This window comes from Xenopus laevis, chromosome 4L (assembly GCF_017654675.1).
Source record: "Xenopus laevis strain J_2021 chromosome 4L, Xenopus_laevis_v10.1, whole genome shotgun sequence".
Lineage (NCBI taxonomy): Eukaryota > Metazoa > Chordata > Amphibia > Anura > Pipidae > Xenopus > Xenopus laevis.
In genome coordinates, this window is record NC_054377.1 from 100,953,954 (window position 1) to 100,981,343 (window position 27,390).

General features: G+C 35.8%; 1 protein-coding gene across 2 annotated transcripts in view; it reads left to right on the forward strand.

Annotated features, from left to right (window-relative positions):
* Positions 1–27,390, forward strand: part of hfm1.L (HFM1, ATP-dependent DNA helicase homolog L homeolog) — a 74,535-nt gene that overhangs the window by 20,841 nt on the left and 26,304 nt on the right. For both annotated transcript variants that reach the window (XM_041590541.1, XM_041590542.1), the window contains exons 8-26: positions 2,873–3,005; positions 4,094–4,245; positions 7,379–7,456; positions 11,552–11,710; positions 14,519–14,719; positions 14,801–14,889; positions 17,058–17,101; positions 17,199–17,300; positions 17,481–17,626; positions 18,494–18,588; positions 20,283–20,416; positions 21,167–21,214; positions 23,104–23,184; positions 23,800–23,891; positions 23,991–24,097; positions 25,668–25,715; positions 26,545–26,642; positions 26,814–26,945; positions 27,246–27,331. In XM_041590541.1, the coding sequence (XP_041446475.1) occupies positions 2,873–3,005; positions 4,094–4,245; positions 7,379–7,456; positions 11,552–11,710; positions 14,519–14,719; positions 14,801–14,889; positions 17,058–17,101; positions 17,199–17,300; positions 17,481–17,626; positions 18,494–18,588; positions 20,283–20,416; positions 21,167–21,214; positions 23,104–23,184; positions 23,800–23,891; positions 23,991–24,097; positions 25,668–25,715; positions 26,545–26,642; positions 26,814–26,945; positions 27,246–27,331 (2,025 nt within the window). The remainder of the gene's footprint in view (positions 1–2,872; positions 3,006–4,093; positions 4,246–7,378; positions 7,457–11,551; positions 11,711–14,518; positions 14,720–14,800; positions 14,890–17,057; positions 17,102–17,198; positions 17,301–17,480; positions 17,627–18,493; positions 18,589–20,282; positions 20,417–21,166; positions 21,215–23,103; positions 23,185–23,799; positions 23,892–23,990; positions 24,098–25,667; positions 25,716–26,544; positions 26,643–26,813; positions 26,946–27,245; positions 27,332–27,390) is intronic.

The window sequence follows — 27,390 nt, forward strand, 5'->3', positions numbered from 1 at the left end:
TAAAGGAACAGTTCAGTGTGAAAATAAAAACTGTGTAAATAGATAGGCTGTGCAAAATAAAAGATATTTCTAATATAGTTAGCCAAAAATGTAATGTATAAAGGCTGGAGTGAACAGATGTCTAATAAAACAGCCAGAATCCAACTTCCTGCTTTTCAGCTCTATAACTCTGAGCTAGTCAGCGACTTGAAGGGGGGCCACATGGTACATTTCTGTTCAGCGAGTTTGCAATTGATCCTCAGCATTCAGGTCAGATTCAAAAGCAACAGATATGACCCGTGTGGCCCCCCTTCAAGTCTCTGATTGGTTACTGCCTGGTAACCAGGGTAACCAGTCAGTGTAAACCAAGAGAGCTGAAAAGCAGGAAGTAGTATTCTGACTGACATGTTATACATCAAATCACTCCAGCCTTTATACATTACATTTTTGGCTAACTAACTATATTAGAAACATTTTTTATTTTGCACAGCCTATCTATTTACCCAGTTTTTATTTTTACACTGAACAATTCCTTTAAACTTAGATTTTGAAAAAACTGTAAAAAATTTAAAATGGAAAGCAATTAAAAAAAGGTATTTATTTCTGGATAACAACCTGAAAACAACTAAAAAAGTGTTTTGATTAGCTCAGCAGGGCCAAAGATAAAAAAAAACCTAAATGTATCCAATTATTACAGTTACAGAGCCGGTGACCCCCCCACAGTGCTGCATTAGAAAGACATAGGGGCAGATTCACTTATGGGCGAATTTTCGGCAGCGTCCGAATCGCACCCCTCGCACCACTGTGCCAGGCAAAAATGCACTATGAATATGCTAATTCACTAAAATGCAAAGTTTCGTCCCAGGCGTTGACTGCTGGAGACTTTTCGCTAGCGTTACTGGGGCTGTGCGAGCATTTCATAGTGAAGATGCGCTATCTTCATTTGTGCCTTCCAAAAATTCGCTAGTTGCACTTGGGTCAATTTGCATACGAAGGGAAATTTGTATGGAGGTCTTTATTATAAATGTTGGTGCAAATGCTTGAAGTTACCACTTTTTATTGCACATGTCCAGGGAACCTTAAAGGAAAATTATACCCCCCCAAACAATGTAGGTCTCTATAAAAAGATATTGCATAAAACAGCTCATATGTAAAATCCTGCTTCATGTAAATAAACCATTATCATAATAATATACTTTTCTAGTAGTATGTGCCATTGGGTAATCATAAATAGAAAATTGCCATTTTAAAAAATAAGTGCCGCCCCCTGGGATTGTAGGATTCACTGTAGTCACAAACATACCAACAAACCATACATGTTAGGTCACATGAGCCAATTAACAGACAGAGTTGTGTCTTTTGCTTTCTCACTTCTTCCTGTTACAGTTAGAGTTGTAGTATTTCTGGTCAGGTGATCTCTGAGGCAGCACAGATAGTCATGAAATGGTGGTTCAAGGCAAGAGATGTAAAAGGGCAATATTTACTTAAATATATATTCCAGTTTGGTAAGATTCTTTAATATGTCACTTAATATGATATGAACTATCTGTTGCTTAAGTGTTCATCTTGGGGGTATAGTTTTCCTTTAATAAAGACAAGAGAGTTAACATAATGACCTACACATGAGCCCACTGTAAAATGAATGTTCCATATGTAAAATGTCTGGAGAAAACCGGTTACCCAAAAAAAGTCTAAGGACCTTTGCAACTAATCCCGCTTAAAAAAAAAAAATGAAAAGTCGCCACTGTTTTTTTGAACTTTAATGCATTTTTAGCAATTCTCCTTGGCTGAGGTGGCAAAGTCATTTAGTGAATTTGGAGTAATGATCGTTCGTCGTATCGAAATGTTGCCTTCTGAATGAATGCTAGCGACAGTCCATTCACTAGTGAACTGGCGCCTGCGCCTATTAGTGAATTGGCGATGAATCGGCGATGTCCCTGCAAGTGGCAACACTGGCGAAAAGTCGCTAGCTTTAACCAGTTTGCCATTTAGTGAATCTGCCCCCACAGGTGAAAAATTTTTGAACTTTGAACAATATTACAAAAATGGTCACAAATAGAAAGTGATTTGAAAAAGTCTTTATTTCTTTTATCTGAAAACAACTCAACTGGAAAAAGTGTTTGAAGGTGAACAACCCCTTTAATAACACTAAAGGAATATATGTTCATAGGGAATATGTGTATATAATGTCCCGTAATTCCTTGCTGCCCCCAACCTGTGCACACTGGGGCATATTTATCAAAAGGTCGAAAAGCTTGCCACAGATCACAGAAATTATGCCACTCTCTATTCACTTGTATCGGATTTTTTGGGGGCATATTTATCAGAGTGTGAATGTGAGAGTTCACCAAACTGTACCTGTAGACCTAGCAGGTCTCAATACAAATATATCACATATAACCGCTTTTATGTAAACCTTTTTCATCAGAAATTTCCTTAACTAGTAGAATGTGTCCATGGATTGTAGAAAAATTGCCATTTTAATTTCTGGCCTCTGTCTTGTATGTTTACATACAAACCAAGGGCATGCATAAATGCTAGGTTAAATAAACCAATGAATAGACAGAGCGAGAGTTGTGTTTTTTTTTCCTACATATTTTCCTGTTTCAGTTAGAACCTGCATTATTTCCTGGCAGGTGATCATTGAGTGACACACAACATCATAAAATGGTGGTTCAAGGTAGAAGATGTAAAAGGCCAATATTTACTTATATGTATGTACTGTATATGCCGATTTTGTAAGATTCTTTGATCATTAGGATGTCACCTATAAGTTAAGTACTCATTCTAAACTTTTCCTTTAAATGGGTAGCACAAGGGGAGCAAATTAACTTTAAAATGGAAATATTTAAGAAAATTGTTTCTAAAAATACAATTTTAACCCTTTCTCTAGCTTCTTTATTCAGACAGAAATTTTGTGCTTTGTGCTCCAACTGGATCTGGAAAGACTGTTATATTTGAACTTGCAATTATTCGATTGCTAATGCAAGTGTCTATGCCTTGGACAAATGTTAAAATAGTATACAGTAAGTATCAAATTAACAAACTACTTAAAGATTTTAATTTTCTTAAAAATAATGCCATATTACAGCTAAGGTAATTACTTGACAAAATAACTAACACAAGTTAAATAAATAGAAATTATATTTAAAGAAATCCTGCACGGAAACGTATTCCTATATAACCATACAGTAACTTATATGCACTCTTCACTGACTGTGAAGTCACTGTTTGATCCCAGACTTAATTTAATTGGCATAACAAGAATAAACAGAACTTCTCTATCTAATCTATCTATCTGTAAGCAGACTCCCGCACTGTTGCATTTGATCTGTTTTGAAATGTGCATGCAGTTGCATTCATTTTTTTGTGAACTAAACACAATTGCGGTAGGCACAGCACATCATCCACTTTCGGCTGCAGTGACATTCGGGGGCCTATTTATTAAACCGCGATTTTTTTCTAGTCGAGTTTTTAAAGTAAAAAAAAATCAGAATAATTGTAGCTAAAAAAAGCTAGAATTTAGATTAATTATGCTCCAAGGCTGCTAAAAATCCAAATCCAAAATTATTCCAGCTAAAAATCTGTTGAAGTCATGTAAAAGTCAATGACAGATGTCCCTTTTACAATTTGAAGATGTTTTTTGCCTTCATGATTTTTCGAGGGTTTTGGTCTGTTTGATGCTAGTTTACAACTGCATCTGTCTGTCTGCATACCTTGTGTTGGGCGCTTCATCAGAGGAGGTGTGGCTATTCTACAGCCCATTCCTTAAATACCCAATTAATTGCTGCATACATGCTCCGGACTTTATTATATACTCAAACATCATACAGGGTTTAGTAGTACTTTCGTATCCATATCTCCCAGCCTTAATTTTTTAGCCATTCTTTCTGGAGCATGTATAGAACAATACAGTGGGTAAAGAAATTGAAATATAATATAAAAAATATAAGCATTAAGATACATTTCTAAAGCACTTTTATACCATTTTATATTTTCTGAAAGGTTTAGTATTTGGCTGAATGCAAAGATAATACATTTTTATTTGTTAGTAGTAGATATCCATGGTACTTGCATTCTAACACGTCACAACCGATTTAATTTTTTTATATAGTGGCACCGATCAAAGCTTTATGTGGTCAGAGATTTGATGACTGGAAAGAAAAATTTGGACCTATTGGTTTGAATTGCAAAGAGTTGACTGGTGATACTCAAATGGATGATCTTTTTGAGATTCAACATGCACACATCATCATGACAACTCCAGTATGTATGCATTTTATTTTTGCTGCCATCTTGAAGCAACATTTTATGGTAATCAATCTGTAACAACATTGAATATCCACACTTTTTTAAAGCAGGGGGCAACTGCATTAGTGAGCCTGGCACTACACACAAAAAATTATGCAAACTTGTGTGCATTATAATATGTAAAGTATAACACTTTATATATGTATAAAGCTATATGCACCTATTTTTTTGTCAAAAACTTATACATCTGTTACACCTATTTATCTGAATTAGGTGCAAGGTGTAGCCTAAAGTTTCCTATGGTGCAAGGGAACCCTGTGTACAATTAAGTAGGCATTTAGTCCAGGGTTCCATTTACACACTACTTCAGTGGGAATTTGCATGTCAGCCAAGTGCATGTAAGCAAACACCCATGGCCCACCCCACTTGATTGTCATGCATATAATCACAAACACGAGACATTTAATCATGCAGATGTGCCTGTATTCTAGTGAACAAGTGGCAGGTGCAGTGACTCTGGAATTCTGGGGACATATATTGAAAGTACATGACGGATTACACCTGTCTCTGTAATTATTAGACGTTGTGAGTGAATATGTAATATATATAATATTGTGAGAGTATATGTAATATAATTCTAAAACTAGTGAAAATATGCGCCATTATGCGCTATGTACAATAAATGAAACTTACTTTCTCTGCTCTGACAATGTGCTCATGCAATGGTAAAACTAGACAACATAAGGATTCTGCTGTTCTAATAAGTAGGAGAGTGATGAGAGGAATATTGTGTATAGGCTAGTGCAGGTTTAAAAAAAAAAAAAAAAAGGGTGTGGCAGTTGCTTACATACAAAGAAGCTACCGTATATACTCGAGTATAAGACGACCCGAATATAAGCCGAGGTACCTAATCTTACCTATATAAACTGGGAAAACTTATTGACTCGAGTATAAGCCTAGGGTGAGAAATGCAGCAGCTACTGGTACGTTTCCCTAAATCTGGATGTATTCACTTAATAGAAAAGGTCTGCTTATATCCAATGAGAGTAGAGTAAAGGGAATGCCAGTACTGATGTTATCACGCTCCCCACACTGCCTAGGGAATGATGCTCCGCCTACTCCAAATCTTCCAGCGGTGCCTCCTTGAAAATTTTGCAGATTCAGGTATGTTTTCACATGCATAGTCAGTTACTTGTGTCTAAAATCATACCCAAAGTTGCTTAATCAAACTGGGGGGAATGTTTTTTAGAGTATTATGAGTAGCACATAACAAAGGTGAACAACCCCGTTTCACTCTGTACCACCCACATCTTCCTTTTCGTCGTCTCCCAGGGGCGTGTGCGCAGAGAGAAGGCAGCAGAAGAGGGGGCATGGATGTGAGAGGCAGGATAGCATTAGCCCGTTGCTTGTACTTTGGTGATTCTGCGCATTGACTTTATCGCTCGCTTGCCTTCAGGAACTGACTTGAGTATAAGCCGAGGTAGACTTTTTCAGCACATTTTGGGTGCTGAAAAACTCAGCTTATACTCGAGTATAAATGGTACATGGAATTTAAATGTATGGTTATTAATACACCTTCCCCATGGAGGCACATACCGTATATACTCGAGTATAAGCCGAGTTTTTCAGCATCCAAAATGTGCTGAAAAAGTCTACCTCGGCTTATACTCGAGTCAGTAGGCAGTAGCTGAGATTGCAGTCACTTTTAATCATTCCTATACCAACAGTTTGCTTGGGGAGAGACTGCAATATCACACAGCGCCCTCTGTTGGTTATATGAAAGAATAACAGTGCGCCCTCTGTTGGTTATATGAAAGAATAACAGTGACTGCAATATCACACAGCGCCATCTGTTGGTTATATGAAAGAATAACAGTGACTGCAATATCACACAGCACCCTCTGTTGGTTATATGAAAGAATTACAGTGCGCCCTCTGTTGGTTATATGAAAGAATAACAGTGCGCCTTCTGTTGGTTATATGAAAGATTAACAGTGACTGCAATATCACACAGCACCATCTGTTGGTTATATGAAAGATTAACAGTGACTGCAATATCACACAGCGCCCTCTGTTGGTTATATGAAAGAATAACAGTGACTGCAATATCACACAGCGACCTCTGTTGGTTATATTAAAGAATAACAGTGACTGCAATATCACACAGTTCCCTCTGTTGGTTATATGAAGGATTAACAGTGATGGCAATATCACACAGCGCCCTCTGTTGGTTATACGAAAGATTAACAATGATGGCAATATCACACAGCACCCTCTGCACATGGTAGTGGAACAGTGGAACAATGCACACAGTAATCGTTTGGCAATTCTCTGTCACCATCAACTTTGCAAAGAAGTCCGGTTGATCGCTGGGGGGGTCGCTTTGGCGGAATGTACGCTGCTGGGAGACAGGGCTGTAGTTGTGTCTAGGCCTATACTCAAGTCAATAAGTTTTCCCAGTTTTCGTAGGTAAAATTAGGTACCTCGGCTTATACTCGGGTCGGCTTATACGCGAGTATATACGGTACTGTAAATAAATAGCTCCATTAGGGCTGTAGCACATGAGAAGATTAGTCACTCACGAACTAAAGTTCCCTCTAAAGCTAATATGACAAATGTCATTATAATGACTGCCACTTCTCTGCATATCACCACTTTCCATAATAATATTTGGGTGATGCAGCACCTGAGCCACATGTGGTTTCTGAAACACAGAATTGCTCACTTCAACACCATAAGTATAGGTCCCAAATACTATGAAAAGAAAAACGTCGTCATGATACAACCAAGTAAAGCACTTCTACAGTAAGAATGCTAAGGCCCTGGATGCATGGAGTGTTGGCTCTACTGTGCACTTTTCATCCATTATGCAGAAAGCCCCAAATAACAGAAAGGTTGTCTCCCATAGACCCTTTATATTTCCTTTTTCTCTGTAGTAACCAAACAGTACCTTGTACTTAATCCCAACTAAGATATAATTAATCATTATTCACGGCAGAAACATCTTATTGGGTGCAATATACTGGTAATGGAAGATTGCCTTCATGTAATTCAGACTTTTGTTGAATACCATATCTGTGTTACTAATTGGTACAGAATCCTTAATATATATATATATTTTTTGTAATGTTATACTTTTCTTTGACAGGAAAAATGGGATAGCATGACAAGAAAATGGAAAGATAATACTTTGGTTCAGCTTGTACGATTGTTTCTGATTGATGAGGTAACTTTACCATGGTAGAATCAAGAATATTTTTTGCATTAATTCGAATTTGCAGCTCGATCCTATTCAGCTGTTTTTTTTTTTTAAAAAAAAATTTAAATTGGTAACTTTTTTCGAATTTCGAGTTTATGGGAGTTGATGGGAGTTTTTTTTTTAGAAACTCCCATAAACTCAAAATTCGACCCTTGATAAATCTGCCCCCATATGTTATAAAACCACCTGCAGTAAAAAATTAGGAGAAAAACTCAATACCCAAGACAAGCCATATTAAAAACCAAATAACTAAGCATTGTTCTTGGAGCATCATGGCAATGGCTATATTGGCTTCCTGTTAAGATTATAGGGTCATTTACAACCACATGTGCACAAGGCGCTGTGGTGTTAACTTCAGGGTTCTTTTTGGTTCACTTTTTGGAGTAAGTGTATTAACTTGTAAATCCAATCATTTTTGGCATAACTTTATTTAATTGTAGAAAATAATCGTAGCAGGGGATGCAGGTATATATGGCCCTGGCCTAGCCACACGCCAGTATAAATCTCAGAAAAGAAAGTATTGCCAATACCTGTATTTGATTTCATCACTGAGGAAGGGTCATGCGGTCCCGAAACGTTTGATCCATTGTTAAGTGTCTGGAAGCACCTTGAATAAAAGTGGGAGCACCCCGTTGAAATCAAATACAGGTATTGGCAATACTTTCTTTTCTATAACTTTATTTAATACTATATTTCCTCCAGTTAGGTTATGGCCAATATATTCTAAAAGTAGGAATAAAATAAAATACATGAATCTGAATAATGGTGGTTATTATGAGGTGGTTTGGAAAACTGATTGGTTTGCTGTTTATGTATATTGTTAAGAAGTTACAAGATTTTGTTCCCAGTGTTCACTTGGTGTGGCCAATATAAAAACCTGCACCCTCAAAATAGAGCCTACACTACACATATGAAATCCATATTAATCTTAAGGTACTTAGAACAATTGTTTTTGGCGGAATCATGCAATTGGTATGATACAGTGTCTTTGAACAATTATTTAAATATGTACTTAATACCTAGAGGTCTACAGATTTATAAATCACTGAGTTTGGTTGAGAGGAATAATATTTATCACTGAATGCGAACATGAACTGTAAAATTATTCCACTGACTTTATCAAAATTGGTTGGCGTTGACTATGCTATTCACTGCCTGCCCTGACTCTTGCCTGTTTTGACTATTCCTCTGCCTAACCCATGTCTGTATTACACTATTGGAATTCTCTCTACAATGTTAAGGTTCCTTGACCCTGCTACAGAAAGTTCCAGGCCCCATAAAGGGCGTAAGTGAAGAGAGAAGGTCTGAAGGTGTCAGCAGGCTTTTCTTGCTTCACTCATACATTTTAGTATGATGTAGAGAGTAATACTCTGAGACTATTTGTAACTTTTTTATTATTATTTGTGGTTTTTGAGTTATTTAGCTTTTTATTTATCATCTCTCCAATTTACAATTTCAAAATTACCCTAGCAAACATGCACTGATTTGAATTAGAGACTGGAATATGAATAGGAGAGGGCATGTAAGGATAGATGAGTAATAAAAACTAGAAATAACAATACATGTTTAGCCTTACAGAGCATTTGCTTCTTTAGATGGGGTCTTTCGCCCCGGTTTCAAGTTGGAAAGAGTAAAAAGAAGGCAAATATTTAAAAACTATTAAAGGACCAGCAACATCAAAAAATTTTTTAAAAAATTCATTAGTATACATTAAAAAATAAACACCAAGTCAAATGAAACTTTAAAATCGCAAAGCTTTTATTAAGAAATAACTTAGTGAAACTCCACTTCCGCTCCTGTTCAGAAAGGGCGACCATCCATCGTGCAGAGCTGGTTATCTCTCCTATTGTACTGACAGGAAGTGAAGGTGGGAGGCTTGGGAGGAACCTCGACCTGGGCTCCCTCAGCCGCTCATAGTATTCTAGGGACTGGCTCTGCCCGTTGTCCCTCACAGTCACAGCGATTCACAGTGAGGCCTGAACCCCCTAGTACCCCAACCTCTCCCCAGCTCAGTGCCCAACGCCTTTCTGAGCCTGCAGTCTCTGTGCCCATGACTCTCAGTCCCCTCCCCAGGAACCTATAGTTTCCATTTTAATCACGTAATTACCATTTTAAAACATATTTCCTTTTTCTCTGTAATAACAAAACAGTACCTTGTACTTGATCCCAACTAATATATGACTAATCTTTACGGGAGGAAAAACAATCCTATTGGGCTCAATTTTTAGTAGCTTAAATGTATGCAAATCCAAATTACAGAAAGGACAACCTCAGACTCCGAGAACTCTGGATAACAGCTTCCATACCTGTACATCAGCTTTACAGACTGCGTTAGGCATTTTGTTCTCAGCTGAACGAAACCATAGGTTTGATCAAGTATATTATAAGTACAGGTATGGAATCCATTATCCGGAAACCAGTTATCCAGAAAGTTCCGAATTACGAAAAGGCTGTCTCCCATAGACTCCATTATAATAAAAGAATTCAAATTTTTAAAAACAAATTTATTTTTCTCTATAGTAATACAACAGTAGCTTGTACTTGATCTAAACTAAGTTATAATTAATCCTTATTGGAAGCAAAACCAGCCGATTGTGTTTATTTAATGTTTACATGATTTTCTAGTAGTCTTAAGGTATGAAGATCCAAATTACAGAAAGACCCATTATCCGTAAAGCCCCAGGTCCCGAGCAATTTGCATAATAGGTCCCATATCTGTATATCATTTTTTATTTATTAAGGTCTGACAGTGATTGTTGGTTTAAGGAATGTGTTTTTATGTCTGTCAGAAATGTTGCTGTCCCTTGTTTTTGAATTTTTATTATATGTGAAGCTGTTTGGAAATGTTTCCAGTTATATATATACATGATATATACGACTACTGATCATTTACAAATAAGTGTCTTTTTTGCTTTTTTTTTTCAACTTTCTGTTTATTTAAGTTAACACAAAAGTTTGACAGACTGTAATATGGCATTTTTCTCATACATACAATAATAAAAGTCTTTACTGAAATACAATCTCGTCAATCTCATTGTATCACGTGTATAAACCTTTTTTTGTGTGTTAACCATTTTTTCTGTATTGTTTAAAAGGGGAAAAAGAGGGGAGAAGGGGTGGGGGGGAGGGATTGAGTAACCTTTCGGTGGTTGAGAAATTACGTTCTACCTTGTAATAATCCTTCTCTATAGAGCCAAATATTCCACACATCCTCAAAGTTACTTAGCCTATTATTCAATAAAGCAGTAAGCTTCTCCATTTCAATAGTCCACCAAAGCCTATTTCTGATTTCCTGCATCGTTGGAGGGGGGCCCTTCCATCTCTTAGCTATCAAACCTCTCGTGGTCAGGCACAATTGGACACATAGTTTATGTTCGTTGGATGTCAATTGTTCAGGTTTGCGTAGTAATAAAGCTAACCATGGGTCAGGTGGTAATGATGTTGCCAGAGTTTCATTTATGGTCTTAAACACTTCCACCCACAATCTCTGTATCAAGGGGCATGACCACCACATGTGCATTTCATCTGCTATCTCCCCACATCCCCTAGGGCACAAATCAGAAGAATGAAACCATTTGTGTAACTTCTTGGGTGTATAATACCAGTCGTGATACACCTTATATGCATTTTCCTTAACATAAGTATTAATTGATGCTTTTGCCATTGTACTGTGGATACGCTCCCAGTCCTCCACCTCTAGAGGTTCACCTAATCTTTGCTCCTATTTCAGCATACGTGCTGTTTTCCTCTGGGGACATTCGGCCTCCGCTAGACTAGAGTACAACATACTGATTTTGTGTTTGCGTAAAGAGTTGTTGCACAAATACTCAAATGTGGAGACATCAGGGTAGGTCTGTCCCATCAGTCCAGACACAAAATGAAGGATCTGTTGAAATCTATAGTGTTCCTTTAGCGGAATTTGGCGGTTTAACCGTAACGTATCCAATGTTAATAGTTTAGAATTATGGAACATATCACCGACTCTGGTAATACCATTAGTGGTCTTTTTTGCTTTTTAACCCTTTAATGAATCCTTTTTGAAAATGCTTCATATCTATTCAGGTACACATACTGAAGGAAGAAAGTCGAGGTGCAACACTTGAGGTGGTCGTCAGCAGAATGAAGACAATCTTTTCTCTTTCTCATTTGCCTGAAAAAAGAGAATCATTTATACCGATGAGATTTGTGGCAGTTTCTGCAACCATTCCTAATGTGGAAGATGTATGTTTTTATTAGTGTTGAAAAGTTATGCAAAAATGTTATATTGCATTATAAAACATTATTTACTATCGGTACAGAAGTGGTTTTATACAACCAAGGAAGACAAGGACATAAAAGTTGCTAAGAAAACAATAATAGTGGGGGGAAAAAATTTTGAATAGTACAGGCATATTGCTTTAGCAAGTGGTTAGCACACTAATAAAATTTTGTCAATAGATGTGCAATACATTTTGCTTTGTGAACTCTTTACTGTTGTATTGATTGTGCCTTAGAGCTCCATTAAAGAGCACGAGCTCTTGGCATTAAAGGAACGATATACACTTCTGTTCAACATAAGCTTTTTGCTATTTTGCTTATTAAGAAATCTATGTTTTTTGTTATTTCTGGCACTAAACAAGATTATGAAGCCAGTTTCACTTTAGTACTTCCTTTCACTTCCAGTCCCACATAAATTCAAAGTAGCCAATACAGCTAATTGCCAGTCTGATGAGAAGCCCCTGATAATGAGCTGCATTCCCTTTAATTTCTTTTATGGTTAATTTTAAATCTGTGTGTACTTTTAAAAAACTTTGTGCTCAAAGAGGTAGATGGGGCAAAATAAGTACACAATTTGTTGTGTAGTCTGGTCTCAACATTTGTGTACATGTACACATCTTAGAGGGAATATTTTTCCCTCTTATAAAATAATTCACCATTCAAAATATTCTCTCTGGAAGCAAGGGACCCCTCCTCCCCCAAGAAAAGTAAACATTCCATAAGTATACAAAATAAGCAGTAACACAAACTTTGAACATCTTATTGAGTAGGCACAGTTTAATGGATAATCTACATGCTAATAAAATATACATTATAATCTATGACAGACAAATAGTATTCATTAAGCATTCATTAAAGCATAGGAGAAATGCTGGTTTAAGCAGAATTAATGATGTCAAAAGCACCATTTTCTCAAATTAATTCATTTAAAAACGAATTATGAATCATAATGTCTGAAAAAACATAGGGGCAGATTTATCAAAATCAGAAAAACTCACTCAATTTCTAATTATCCCTATAGGATTTGTAAAAGCATATTTATTAAATGGTGAACTCCATTGATAAATACAATACTAAACATACCATAGGAATTAATAGAAAGTGAGTTTTTCTGTGGTGAGTTCTAATCTCACATTTTGATAAATCTGCCCTATAGAGTTCATTGATACACACTGGAAAACTAAGCATATCAATAATGCAGTATATCTGGCGAATCAACACACGGTGCATGTCTCCATAGACTTTAGTATAAATTCAAAAAGTAGGGCCAGATTTATTCGTTTTTTGTAATCTCAGTTTGTCGTAAATTGTGACAAAAAAAAGTTTTTTGTTTTTTTTTACTACTATCTTTTTTTTTAAAAAAGTAAAAATCTTGGCAGATTTAAGGTGGAGATATTTTTATTTTTTAGGTGAGGGGAAAAAATGGGATCCCAGAAAAAAAGAAAAGCCTTAAATAATACAGAACTTGCCACTTAAAGAAGGTATGCAAGGAAAATGCATGCGTCCAGATCAGGCCCGGACTGGCAATCTGTGGTTTCTGGCAAATGCCAGAGGGGCTGCCATAAGGTCCCATAGAAATCAGTATTTAGTGGGCTGTTTGGGCCTCTATGTGGGCTGATTGGGCCTCTGTGTACCTGAAATGTCAAGGCCCATTTTAATTGTCAGTCCGGACCTGGTCCAGATGCATATAGATCCAGTAATGTCACTGGCGCACTGAACCCAACCTGGCATACAGAACTCGGGTGGACACATGCCTGGATCTGCATGCACCTGGACCCAGAAGAAGCCTAGAAGAATCCACACTTCCCTGTGTGGATGTAACCTAGAGCCTCACATGGCATTAATTTGCATCTGCACATGCTAATTGTTCTTTAGGCTACTAAAGAAAAACTACTAGGCATTTCAGAAGAAAGTGAGGTTGTGTCTATCTGATCTGTGGGTGGCAATACACAGGCACCATCCATTTTTTTGCAGAGATCAAATGTGTCACTCATGTGGTCAGCCAAGTCACACTGGTCCTGCGATAATGATAGGATCTAGGGATGCACTGATTCCACTATTTTGTATTCGGCTGAACCCCCGAATACTTTTGATAGAATCCGAACCCTAATTTGCATATGCAAATCAGTGAGGGGGAGAGAAAAAGAGAGCCACACACAAAGTCCACGGCTTCCTTGTTTTGTGCCGAAAAGTCACATGATTTTAAGGATTCAGATTTTGTTCCCACAAGGATTCGGCCGAATCCTGCAGAAAATGACCGAATACCGAACTGAATCCTGGATTCGGTGCATCCCTAATAGGATCACATGAGGAGAGCAGTGTTGTTTACTATGAACCACACCCATGGGCTGCTGAGCAAACATTTAATGTAAGTAAAGTCTTAGTAGGACTTACTGAAAACTGGCCAAGTGCAAACTTGCCTAGTTGCATGCTTCTTGCTGTTCTTTACTCAGACCTTCCATTTGACCAAAATTTGGATGCCTATTCATCTGTAAGAGTTATAGGGAAATTGTATGTACATGTAATTTCAAGCTAGACTAGCTATATCCAACTTGAATTTAACATCTTGCATGCCAGGGGTATTATAATTAATGTGAGGTGTGCATGCTAGGCAATCACAATTCAATTAGAATGTGAAAATGTAAAATCTATGGTGTATTGCAGACTAAAGGTGCTGTAGATTCCCCAGTCTGTGGCTGACAAAGGGGTAAGTGATTGCAACCTCTTTTCACATTTTTTACTGCAACATCTATATATTTTTTTTATTTTTAGATAGCAGCTTGGTTGTCAGATGGAAACAGTGCTGCTGAATGGATGAAAATGGATGAAACACGCAGACCAGTGAAACTGCGCAAAGTGGTTTTAGGCTTTCCTTGCAGCAACAAGCAATCTGAGTTTAAGTTTGATCTAACACTAAATTACAAAATAGCCAATATAATACAAACCTATTCAGACAGAAAACCAACACTTGTGGTAAATATGATATTTAGAATATATAATAACCTATATGTGTTCCTCCAATGTACACAATATAAATGATATTTTGTTTTAAAGTTTTGTGCTACGAGGAAAGGAGTACAACAGGCCGCATCTATTCTAACCAAAGATGCAAAGTTTGTAATGAGCATCGAACATAAGCAGAGGTTTGTATTGCTTAAGGGTTTTTTTTCTTAAAGCTGTGCTGTTCAACCACTTTTAAAAATGTTTCTGTTTTATTAAGACAGGAAGTGAACTAGTATAGGTATGCGATCTATTAGCCTGAATGCTTGAAACCTGGGGTTTTCTGGATAAAAACCAGGATTAGTTTGCCACCAATATGAATTTATTCTGTTTAGTTGTCATCACATAAAAAAAGAATTACAAATATAATGAGTCACTTATGTAGACTCTAATCTCTAGTGTAAGGGCACTTAGGGACACAAGGGTCACAAGACATAGGGTCTAGTTGAATTCCACATCTAATGCTGGATGGAAAAATCCAGCATGAGGTACAAAACACAGTGTCTTAAGGTGCTTGCCTCAGGGGAGGCAGGAACTTCGTTCTTTTTTGCTCCCTAACTTGGAGCCTATATGCGACACCTAAGTACCTCTGCCCCTACTAAATGCAGCGTTGTCAAACACAGGCAGCACTTAAGAGGTCCCTTCATGTGTCATTTATGCAGTCTGCCTTTTGTAAATGACCCCCATAGTCTTATCTTGTATAGAAGCTTTTTGGATGACACGTTTTTGGATAATGGATCCCATACATGTAAACATAGTCATGCACTGTGGAACATTGATACAACAATGCACTAAAATTGTGCAACTAGTGTTGTTAACTCTTTGAGTGTGGACCACGGTGACTGAAAATGGCATATGTGTTGCTGTATACTTTTTCCCAAGGGGAATAAGGATCCAAGAAGCTAAGAATCATTGACACTGTCACACAATGGCACATAAATGGTTACACAGCATGTGAACAACAGGCCAAGGTACAAGCAGGAAACAGCAACTAGACAAACTTCAATAAAGAGTACATTTGAAAATTGAAATGGTACTTGAAAACTAAGACAGAAAAACTAAAAATAGCATTAACATTTAATTACTAAATCTTTTTGATATGTAAGTAATGGCAAAGGCCAGGCTAATGTTTGAATGCTCTTGAGACACTGGAAGCTGACATGCTTCACTATTAACTGTTATATCTTTCTATGTTCATGCAAACTTGGAGCCAGCACATAAACATATCCCATCAGGGTCCTGGTTCACTAATTGAGTTATCGGAATTCGGCTGTTAAGAGTACAGGGCGTCCTCGAGTTACATACACCCGACTGACATAAAACTCACGCTAAAAGACGGGGGCTGTTACAGTAACATACTATGATTTGCTTGACTTTTATGAGCATTTAGCTTTAATAAACCACCTGCCCCAATTCTCTATGGTGTGTGTTGTCTACTGTGGAGCACAGAAAGGTAAAAATAAATACTATGTTAAGACAGACATCTGTCTAAATTGCATTTAATAAGTAAATGTATGTTTCAACTTAAATGCAAATTCAACTTAAGAACAAACATACAGACCCTATCTCGTATGTAACCCAGGGACTGCCTGTATATGTGGTTTTGCTCTCCTATATTTGCACACAAATGTGTGACCTACAGAGTGGAAACTGGCAGTGATGCTGATAAGCTTTGCAAGCCTAACATGGTCTTGTTTCTTCTGGTGTAGGAAAATCATAATTTTCAATGTACTGCTACAATACACTGTGCTGAAGTAATGTTACATTCAGTAATTGTACAGATAGGTGAAACAAGAGTAAATTAAAAAAAAGAATTAAACATTTTCAATTACAAAAAACTGTCATGTTTGCCATATTTGCATGATCCAAAATATTCTAATATATTCTTCACATAAACAAGTACAGGTATGGGATCAGTTATCCGGAAACCCATTATTCAGGAAGCTCCGAATTACGGAAAGGCCATCTCCCATGGACTCCATTTTATCCAAATAATCCAAATTTCAAGAAGTGATTTCATTTTTCTCTGTAATAATAAAACCATAGATTGTACTTGATCCAAACTAAGATATAATTAATTCTTATTGGAAGCAAAACCAGCTTATTGGGTTTATTTAATGCTTACATGATTTCTAGTAGAAATCCTTAGTATTAAGGTACAAAGATCCAAATTATGGAAATATCTGTTTTCTGGAAAACCCCAGGTCCCCAGCATACTGGATAACAGGTCCCATACCTGTGGTATGTAAAGTGTTATTATGTGGTTATATGTTTGCTTTATACATTATTACATTTGTTTTAATTGTCTTAGGCTTCAGAAATGTGCCAACCCAATAAAAGATTCCAAGTTAAGAGGTTGGTACTGCATCTCTGAATAATTTCCTTCAAAAAAGTTTGGTATCAAATGCATGGATAGGGTAGCACATATTCTAAACAATTATTTCTATTACAGATGTTGTACAATATGGCGTTGGATACCACCATGCTGGTGTTGATATACATGATCGGAAAGTCATTGAAAACACTTTTTTAATGGGAGATCTTCCAGTACTTTGTAAGAAATGTTATTTAAGATATATTTAATAGGCATGATTTTATTTAATTGTTGACATATTGCAAGTTACTACCTATCTGTCTGTCTATCTAGCTATCTTGCTCTATCATGTATATATTTTTTATCTTAAATATGGTAGAAGAAATTAATGTATTAGTGATTTTTTTTTGTTTTTTAAAGTCACCACAAGTACCTTAGCTATGGGAGTAAACCTTCCAGCGCATTTAGTTATTATAAAATCAACAATGCACTATGTGTCTGGAATGTTTCAAGAATATAGTGAGACAGATATACTTCAAATGATTGGAAGAGCTGGAAGACCTCAGGTAAGATTTCTCAGCAACCTTCTGTGTGGTACTGTAAAATGCTTTAGCAAAGTCTAAGTAGATCCATGGCCTCTCTTATGTCTAGTTTTTTGCTCACCTCCTTATAGAAGGAAATTAAATTTGTCTGGCAATATCAATTGCACATAAAACAAAGATAATGCTGGTACAGACATATTTAGTATTGTAATTTTAAATATATTTCATAATCTTATCCCTCATAACCCCCTCCAAAAGCTTTCCTACCACAGATGTCAAACTAACAGGGCTTCAGTTTTTAGGCTGAAAATGTTTTGAATAACAACATCTTTAAGCAATTTGACAATCATAGACCAGGAGTACCCCATATCAGTTCAGTTGCCCATAGCAATCAAACTGATCATTGGTTTTCTAACAGGTAGTAGACTAATCAAAAGTTATTACTGATTGGTTACTAGGGGCAACTGCACTTGTGCGGTTTAGAACCTGTATTATTATATGAACCCTTATTGTTCTGCACTTCCTTCTGATATCCTTCTTTAGGGTGCTGGCACACAGCATGTTTTTTCTCTTTTATTAAATCTCCTCCAGCATGGGCAACAACAAAAAACTGAAAAAAACACTGGCATCACATAAAACATTTGAATTGCGAAAAGAAGCTATTTTGCATAATTAAACAATTCAAATGTTTTACTGGCATAGATTCACATTGGCTGTTTTTTCACCAGCACTGGAGGGAACAAAAGTCTTGTGAGACATCACCCTTAGATTTGTATTTTATAATTTGCTTTTTTTTGTATATATATTTTTGTATATATATTTTTGTGTAATTACAGATCAAGATGTGATGTTCTTTCTGACCACAGTTTTGCTCATAATTTCTGTTTTCAGTTTGACTCAACAGCTACAGCAGTCATTATGACTAGACTAAGCACCAAAGAGAAGTATCTACAAATGTTAGATGGTGCGGAAACAATAGAAAGCAGGTCAGTGATATTATATAGTGAATAAAGTACCCTCTCTTGTAAAATATAAGGATATTATAAGTTACCAAGGAGTCTCATGACCATATAAAAACACAAGGCTGTGTGGCCGAAGGCCATCTTAAATATATTGCAATATATGGACAAACAATCCCTGTTTAAACAAAACAGGGATTGTTTGTCCATATATTGCTATATATTTAAGCTGGCCAACTACATCAAAGTCATCCCATGTCTGGCCAGTCCTATGCTTAAATTTCATATATATATATATATATATATATATATATATATATATATATATATATATAATAAAAATTGCAGCAAGCGACGGCACTCCTAGGAATTTCACCAAAACAACAGTGGTATGAATCAAAAGTGAGGTTTAATAAATAAAAGGATTTATTAAACCTCACTTTTGATTCATACCACTGTTGTTTTGGTGAAATTCCTAGGAGTGCCGTCGCTTGCTGCAATTTTTATTATATATACCTTGACTGGCACCCAGGGCGAACATGGACACGTGGTTGTGCGCTCCTTATGCCTTTATATATATATATATATATATATATATATATATATATATATATATATATATATATATATATATATATATATATATATATCTTTATAGATATCCTGCAATGTTGTTAACTTTTAATCCCAAAATACAGATATTAAATAAAGCAACAACACTTTAAAGGGGACCCGTCACCCAAAACAATTATTCAAAATCCTATTTTATCACATTAGTCAAGCAAAATGAACTTTAATTCAACTGTATAAATTATTTGAATCTATTTTGTGGACACTGTTTTTAAGGAAAGCCTTGTATCATCTCAGAATCATGTTTGTGCACCAGAATGGGGGACCCAATTTCCATCCCCATGCCCTGGCTACACAATTAAATGGTTAAGAGAACGGGGGAATGTGTGGAGAGCAGTGACATCTAGTGCTGAATGGAAAGTGAAAGTAATTCTCTGCCCATGGCATAGAGGAGGGGCAGACAATATTTGATTGATAGCTATGAATGTTTTAATAAAAAATAGAAGTTGGATTTCATGTTTAATTTGAAAATTCTCTTTTATTATACAGATTTTTGTGTCTGGGTGACAGGTCCACTTTAAGATTATTTACTAAAATCCGAATTTATCTCATATTTTATTTAAAAAAACCACAACCAAACTGACATGCCTGATTTGAGCTTATTTGTTAATAAAAAAACCTCAATGTAATCAGATCTCGATAAATCACGATAAAATCTAGTGAATTCCCAAATCGCAATAATTTTTCAGGCTTTTTCCTGAATTGCTAGAATATTCAGGCTTTTTTATTAATTGCTGAATATTTGCCCGAAAAACCCAGCACAGACCACAAAAAAATGTCAAATTGAGATAGGTGCCTTTCCCATTGACTTATACAGCACCTCGCCAGGTCTGAGATGGTGGATTTTCTGATTTGGGCTTTTTGCATCAACGGGGTATAATAAATCTCGAAAAGGTTTGTTTTTTTTCCTCTAAATATTCTAGTTTTCTAGTAAAAAAAACCGCAAATTTTTTTTCCTGTAGCAATATTTCCCCATTTAAATGAAATATTCTGAATACCTACTTGTATATAGCTGCATATTCTGAATGCCATTAGTATCTGTACAACAATTTGTGATTTGACAAGCTTTGTATATATATCATTATTATCAGCTTGCACAAGCATCTTGTTGAACATCTTAATGCAGAAATAGCACTGCACACCATTACAGACGTTAATGTCGCTTTGGAGTGGATAAGATCAACCTTCTTGTATATCAGAGCGCTGAAGAACTCGGCTTATTATGGTATGTTTTCACCTATGTGACATTTAATTGTATTGCTCCTAGCTGTACTGAGTGAAAGGTAACAGTAAGGAAAAATAAACTAACGCGGTGTTACAATCGATAACATGATGTGTATTATTTTGACTGTCTAGAATTTTCTTTTTTTATACTTAATCCTGTTTTCCAGTACTGCTTGACTATGCCCTGAAATTACAGATGCCATATTTACAATTTTCATGTAATATCAGACCACCTCTATCAGCAATTACATGGGGCACTATCATTAAAGACAAACTATAATGTAAAATGTAATATTAAAAATGCTTTACTGTTTCTGAAATAATCAAGTTACTCTTCACTATCTCTTTGCCGATGTGGTGATGCCTGTTGCAAAACCAAAGTTTGCTGTTGAACACAGGTAGTCCTCTGTTCATACCAAGGCCTAGCTCATTCCACTCCATTCTAGGAGTGCTAAGAACTGTGCTTTGTGTGCAACCAATAGGGAGGCCAAAAAGAGAGTGGGGCTCATTTATCAACACTGGGCAAATTTGCCCATGGGCAATTACCTATATCAACAAATCAGTGATTAGCTTTTTGAAGCCAGCTGCAAGTAGAACAATGAATGCAGCAATTTGATTGGTTGCCATGGGTTACTGCCCATGGGATAAATGACCCCCAGTGTATTTTGCCTATTTTTGCATGTTACCCCATGCTAAGAAAATGAAACCTATGGTGTTTGCAAATCAAAAAATACACTTTCTTATTTCTTAGGTTTTTCTGAAGGATTAGACAAGATGGGAATTGAAGCAAAATTGCAAGGTGTGTAATGTTTTTAATCATGGAAATGCCTCATGGAAACACGATAAAGCCATGTTTTAACTTGAAACTTGTCAGCATGTTATAGTTATAGTATCCTATGCCCTATTTTTCAAACACCCCAAAATGTGCTGCACCCAAATAATTAAGCTAGATGGGAGTCACATATTTAATCAAGTAAATAAAATTGTATAATATGACAGACAATAATATTTGAGATAATTTGCAATTGGTTTTAATTTTTTTTTTTTTTTGTAGTCATTTAGCTTTTTGTTCAGCAGCTCCCCAGTTTGAAATTTCAGCAGCTACCTGGTTGCTTGGTTCTTGTTTACCTTAGGAACCTGACAGTGGTTTGGCTGAGCCTCTGGAATATGAGTAGGAAAGGGACTGAATAGAAATACAAGAAATACAAAGTAACAATAACAATAAAATTGTAAACTCACTGAGTAATAATTCAAAAACAATAAAAAGTAAATATGAAAACATAACAATAATGTTGCTAGGAATAAGACACTGTATAACACATTAAAGGTGAATCACCCCTTTAAAAAAGCTTAATAAAGCAATGCCAGTAGTTGGTTCTCCTATTGAATGCTAAGTGGGCTATTTTTAGTGAAATTCAGGTTTGGTTATTTGCTATATAACTAAATCTTTTAAGAAGTTAAGAGTTTATATATAAGCCAATGGGAAGTATCTCAAACAACTTTATTTATTTCCCAGAATATTTCAATCCTGTTTAAAAATAGAGTAATGTGGTTCTCTCTTGTTGAGTTTTTCCTTGAAAATATTCTGTCCCTTTTTTTCTTAAAGAAGCTAGAGAGAGAAAAACATGATTGTGTAAAAAAAAAGTGCATGTGTTTTATCACAGGGTTTTTTTAAATATGCAATCCAATTTTTCCCCCTCATTAACAAAAATCCCTGATATAAAGCTATAATATATTACTGAAATCTATTTTGGATTCATACTTAAATTCAACACAGTTTTTATTCCACACAAATAACTTGTTATAGAAATACATGTTTGTATAGAATTTTGCATTATTTACAATTAATGTGACACTGTTAAGGAAAACTGTGTGGTTTGTAATAATATGCAGATGTTTGTGTTTCTGGTACATATGGACTGCAGAGGTTTCCTGGTGGAAAAATGGTACATTTTCTTGTGGCTAGGTAATTGTACAGCTTTGTTCAGAGCTGCTGCTCATACATTTTGGGTGCTGTCCCCTGTGTGTGAGAGGGAGATACTCCTCTTCCCTAGACTCAGCTCTATTTGGAGCTTTCAGAAAGCAGAGAGGAGCTACGATTCTAGTGCCAGGACAGGAGGTCCTAAGAGTATTTGGAAAAGGATCTTAGGGTTGCACCTTGCTTATTGTGGACCGGATTATAAATCCAGTTTGATAGATTAAGTGAGTTTAAGACAAACATGCAGTTTATACATTGGGGGTGCCAAATGTTAGGAACCCCACAGTGATAATAATCACTTACCTGATATCCCTGGCCAGTGCTTCATTGGTGAAGAGAACTGGGGAATGTGGGGAGAGCAGTGACATCTTGGAAGTGCTGAATGGAAAGTGAAAGTAAGGCATAGAGGAGGGGCAGACAATATTTGATTGACGACTGAGATTTTTAAATGAGCTCACAACAGCTATGAATGGTTTAATAAAAAATAGAAATGGGATTTCAAGTTTAATTTGAAAAGGATTTATACAGCTTTTTGTGTCTGGGTGACCGGCCCACTTTAAGGTTTTACTAGATTGGTTTAGTTCATAAGGTAATTTTAGCTTAATAATAAAATATATCCTGCTTATAAATGTCACAAAGATATAATTGATTTTAACCTTTATATTTGGATTGTTGTGTACAATATTTTAAAGATTTACTTTTATTGACAGAATTGTGTTTGAAAAATCTGAATGATTTGTCTTCTGTGGGATTAATTAAAATGGATGAAGAAATTAATTTCAAACCAACAGGTAACATGAATCATTTGAAATATATGTAAAATTATAATACAGCTTCTAGAAAACTAGATTACAATCTCAAGTTGTTCTTTAAAGGAGAAGGGAAGACTAAGTAAGCTTTATTAGAAAGGTCTATGTAAATACACCAGTAAACCCTCAAAGTAATGCTGAGTCCTCTGTCAAAAGAAACACAGCATTTCTTTTCTTCTATTATGTACACATGGGCTTCTGAATCAGACTTAAACCTCCAGGTCTTGGGCTTGAGCATGTTCAGTTTGCTCCTCTCTCCCCCCTCCCTTTCCTTACCTCCCTGCTGTAATCTGGCTTTCCTTCTCCTTTAAGTCTATATTTCATCTTTCATATATTTCTCAGGTTTTATTCAAACTCTGATTGGGCAAATCTGTGAGTTCTGACCTCTGATTACTCTACAGAGGTCAACATATTATAATGACCAGATGTACTGTGATAATTCAAAAGAATACTAATCTCTACTTTTTTTTAATTTTCCCTCTGTATTTCAATACATTTGTATGTATCAATGTTTTATGACATTTTGAGGGGACTCATGCAGCTTTTCTGTTTTTAATCTATATTTCCTTTAAATGTATGTTTATTTTCTTATTTCAGAAACTGGGAAACTAATGGCTCTGTATTACATTGCATTTAATACTGCAAAATTGTTTCATACAATTAGAGGAACAGAAACACTAGCTGAACTGGTAAATATGTTTTTAAATATATAACTTACATTTCAAATGTTGTTTTATTTTAATCCATTTTGGCAAAATAGAAGCTTACGATAGGACTATTCATTGCAGGTGTCACTGATATCATCATGTGCAGAATTCTCAGATGTTCAACTAAGAGCAAATGAAAAAAGAGTTTTGAACACTTTAAATAAAGACAAGAACAGAGTAACTATTAGGTAAGATATTTTGTTAACCTCAAGGCATGTTGTCATTAGATTCCTTATTTACGTAAAAAAGGCAAGCTACATTGTGAACAAAATATGCTTTGCACTTTCCTATCTCTTTAAATCAGCCCTATAATCACAGTTTTTCATAATGCATATTTAATTTGACTAATGGAATTTACTAAGTTAAGCTTTTCCTCAGAAGTGAAAAGTAAGGATATTCAGTTTATTTTGCCTTGGTTAATGCTTTCTCCCTATTGTCATACATTTCTGTCTATAACAGCTACTTTTGCCTTTAGATTGAATTATGCTGTAGTTAGCTGCCACTGCAGAAGAGGGAAAATAGTGGTAGAATTAAAAATTGCTAGACAGAGGAAATATCTGGTGTATGATTCTGTTTTAAAAGAAATGTGAATTGTTCTATGTACTTTTCCAATTTACATAATGTAATGAAACTGAAAAAAACAGGGCTGCAGTCTTCTGCCCAAACTTAGAGCTGGAAGAAAATTGCAAAAGAAGAAGAAACTCTTCTGATGTTGCTCTTCTTAAAAACACCAGAAAAAAGTAATCTGATGTTTCCTTCCCAAGGCACCACAGGTCAAGATATTAATGATCATGGGTTGCCCCAGTACATCGATGTGCAGGTTGAGGGGAAGAGGGAGTGGACACAGCTCCTTAGCAGTTCCTGTACATGGGAGTTAGGATGCAATCAGAGGCTGGCTTATGGGTTTCTAAATTTGTAATCCAGTTTGAAACTGTATGTTAAAAAAAAGGTTTTCTTGCTTTTTGTATATATATATATTATATATATATATATATATATATATATATATATATATATATATATATATATATATATATATATATATATATATATAGTGGTGTGAAGGATCAGCACTCTCCCATTAGTTTAGTGAATGAAGTGTTGTTTTATTGAATACACAACATTATTGATCGTGCACCCCTGCTCTAACAAGAAAAGAGTGCGGACACCAGCAACCATTTTATATATATATATATATATATCTATTACTGTATGCATGTAGTACCTACTCTATGATCACGTAATAATTCCAGCCAAAGGCTTTCTAAATTCCACTTTTAAAGCCATCATGCTTTTATGTGTCCAGGCCATAGCACAGGTAGTAAGTACAGGACTCTGCTGCATCCTACACCTGCCAGTGGTCCCACTAAATGATGTGCAAGTTAGGTTGATAGGTAGGGGGTGGGATATAGGTCAACTACATGCTGCTTCAGCCCACCCCTGAAGAATACAATGCATTCATCTGGAAGGTGCAGGTCATTGTACTCTGAACCTTTTGGGACCTGGTGCAGGGTTAGGGGCAAAGTATGAAAAACATGGTGGTTGGCACCTGTCCTCTGTAACTTGCACCCTGCCCCGTGCATGGTAATGTTGACTACAATGTTTTTAGTGACACGCATGATGATGCTGGCAGGAGACTGAATCTTGAGAAAGTAGGATAACTGGGCATGCCTTTTTATGTAAGCCAATAACTCGACAGACCTTGCTAAAATGTTTCAGAAACTTGAGAAATTCCAACATACTTTTGTTTTTACGCAGATATCCAATGGAAGGGAAGATTAAAACCAAAGAAATGAAAGTTAACTGGTAACTACTGCATAAACTATAAGTTATTGTAAAATGCTTTGCTACAGCAGATCTTTGCTTTGACCTACTTTCTTCAAAGAAGTATCTTTATATTGTTCATATTCAGCTAGTTACTGCTAGGAAACAAAATAACAGCAGAAAATAATTTAGCATGACATACTGTAAATATGTTGTGATAATATTTTGGCATTATTCAGTTTTACACAAATGCAGAGCATATGATTCTTAATGGAGAACCAACACCTCCCTCCCTTCCAGCACCACTGTTAGTCCCAATAGTGTCTCTTTTAGTGTATCTTTTTTAAAAAAAATGCACCAGTGGTCTGCCTATTGGGAGTGATTGACGTTATAATACCCACTAACGTGGCTAGAATTCGGCTGCGCTCCCTCCTGTTCTACACCAAGAAGGCAGTGATAATTCACTAGATCTACACCATTGTAACCAATCACAACTGTCAATTGTTGTGATTGGTTTGTTTTGTGCTCGTTTAAATAATAAAACTTCCCTTTAAAAAAAAATATAGCGTTATATAGTGGGGTTGGCATGTTCCATCTTGTGCCACTTTGGGTCCTCTTCCTTTTGTTCAGTGACACAAATCATGCACAGTTGAAATGTGGTCAGGATTGGCTTAAAATGTGTATACTCCTACAGCGATCTCCAACAGAAGAGGACCCGTTCGTCCTCAGTTACCACAGAACAATTGAAACAAAGAATGCTTGTAGGGATATTGTGCACCTTAATTGTTTTATCAATGGGCAAAAATACGCTAATGTTTCTATAATTTTGGTAAATGCATAGATACATTTGTATAACTTTTTTTTTCTATAGCCTTATCCAAGCTCATCTTGGGTGCATTCTTGTTCAAGACTTTTCTTTATCACAAGATATTTCAAAGATTTTCAGACATGGCACACGGTTGGCTAAATGTATGTATATTTTTATGATTTGCTTACCTGTTTTCTTAGCTGTCTGAAAAAACATTATAACCATACAGTTATAGACTAATTTTATCAATGAGTCTATTTTATCATAGACTAATTGCTCTGATTTTATATTTTTATACATAAATGTTATTGATATATTTTATATATTTGTAGGTTTATCAGAGTTTCTTGCATTGCAAGAAAACAAGTTCTCTGCATTTCTGAATGCACTGTTTTTGACCAAGTGTTTCAAAAGCAAACTGTGGGAAAATTCATTACACGTTTCTAAGCAACTGGAAAAAATTGGTATGTGTTTTGAATATATGTTGTTAGCTTTAAATACAGTCTATGTAAAATGCATAGATAATTTTGAAAATACAGCACAAATGCCACTATTCCTAAACCACACCAATATGATGTAAGTTATGGTTAATTATAATATATGGGGAATGAGACACCCCCTTTCATAAAATAATGGAAACTGAAATTAATGTAAGCGCATATATATGTGTGTGTGTGTGTGTGTGTGTGTGTGTGTTTTAAACTGCGTATAGTATGCTTTGCTATTTTTTTTACTGAACATTTCATACTTGTAATTAACCACAGGTGTCACTCTGGCAAATGCAATGGTAAATGCAGGACTTACAACATTTAAAAAGATAGAAGATACAAATGCCAGAGAAATAGAATTGGTACGTGACAAAACTTAAATTCCAGCTATATTAAGGGGGGTTATTTGTCAAAATCTGAA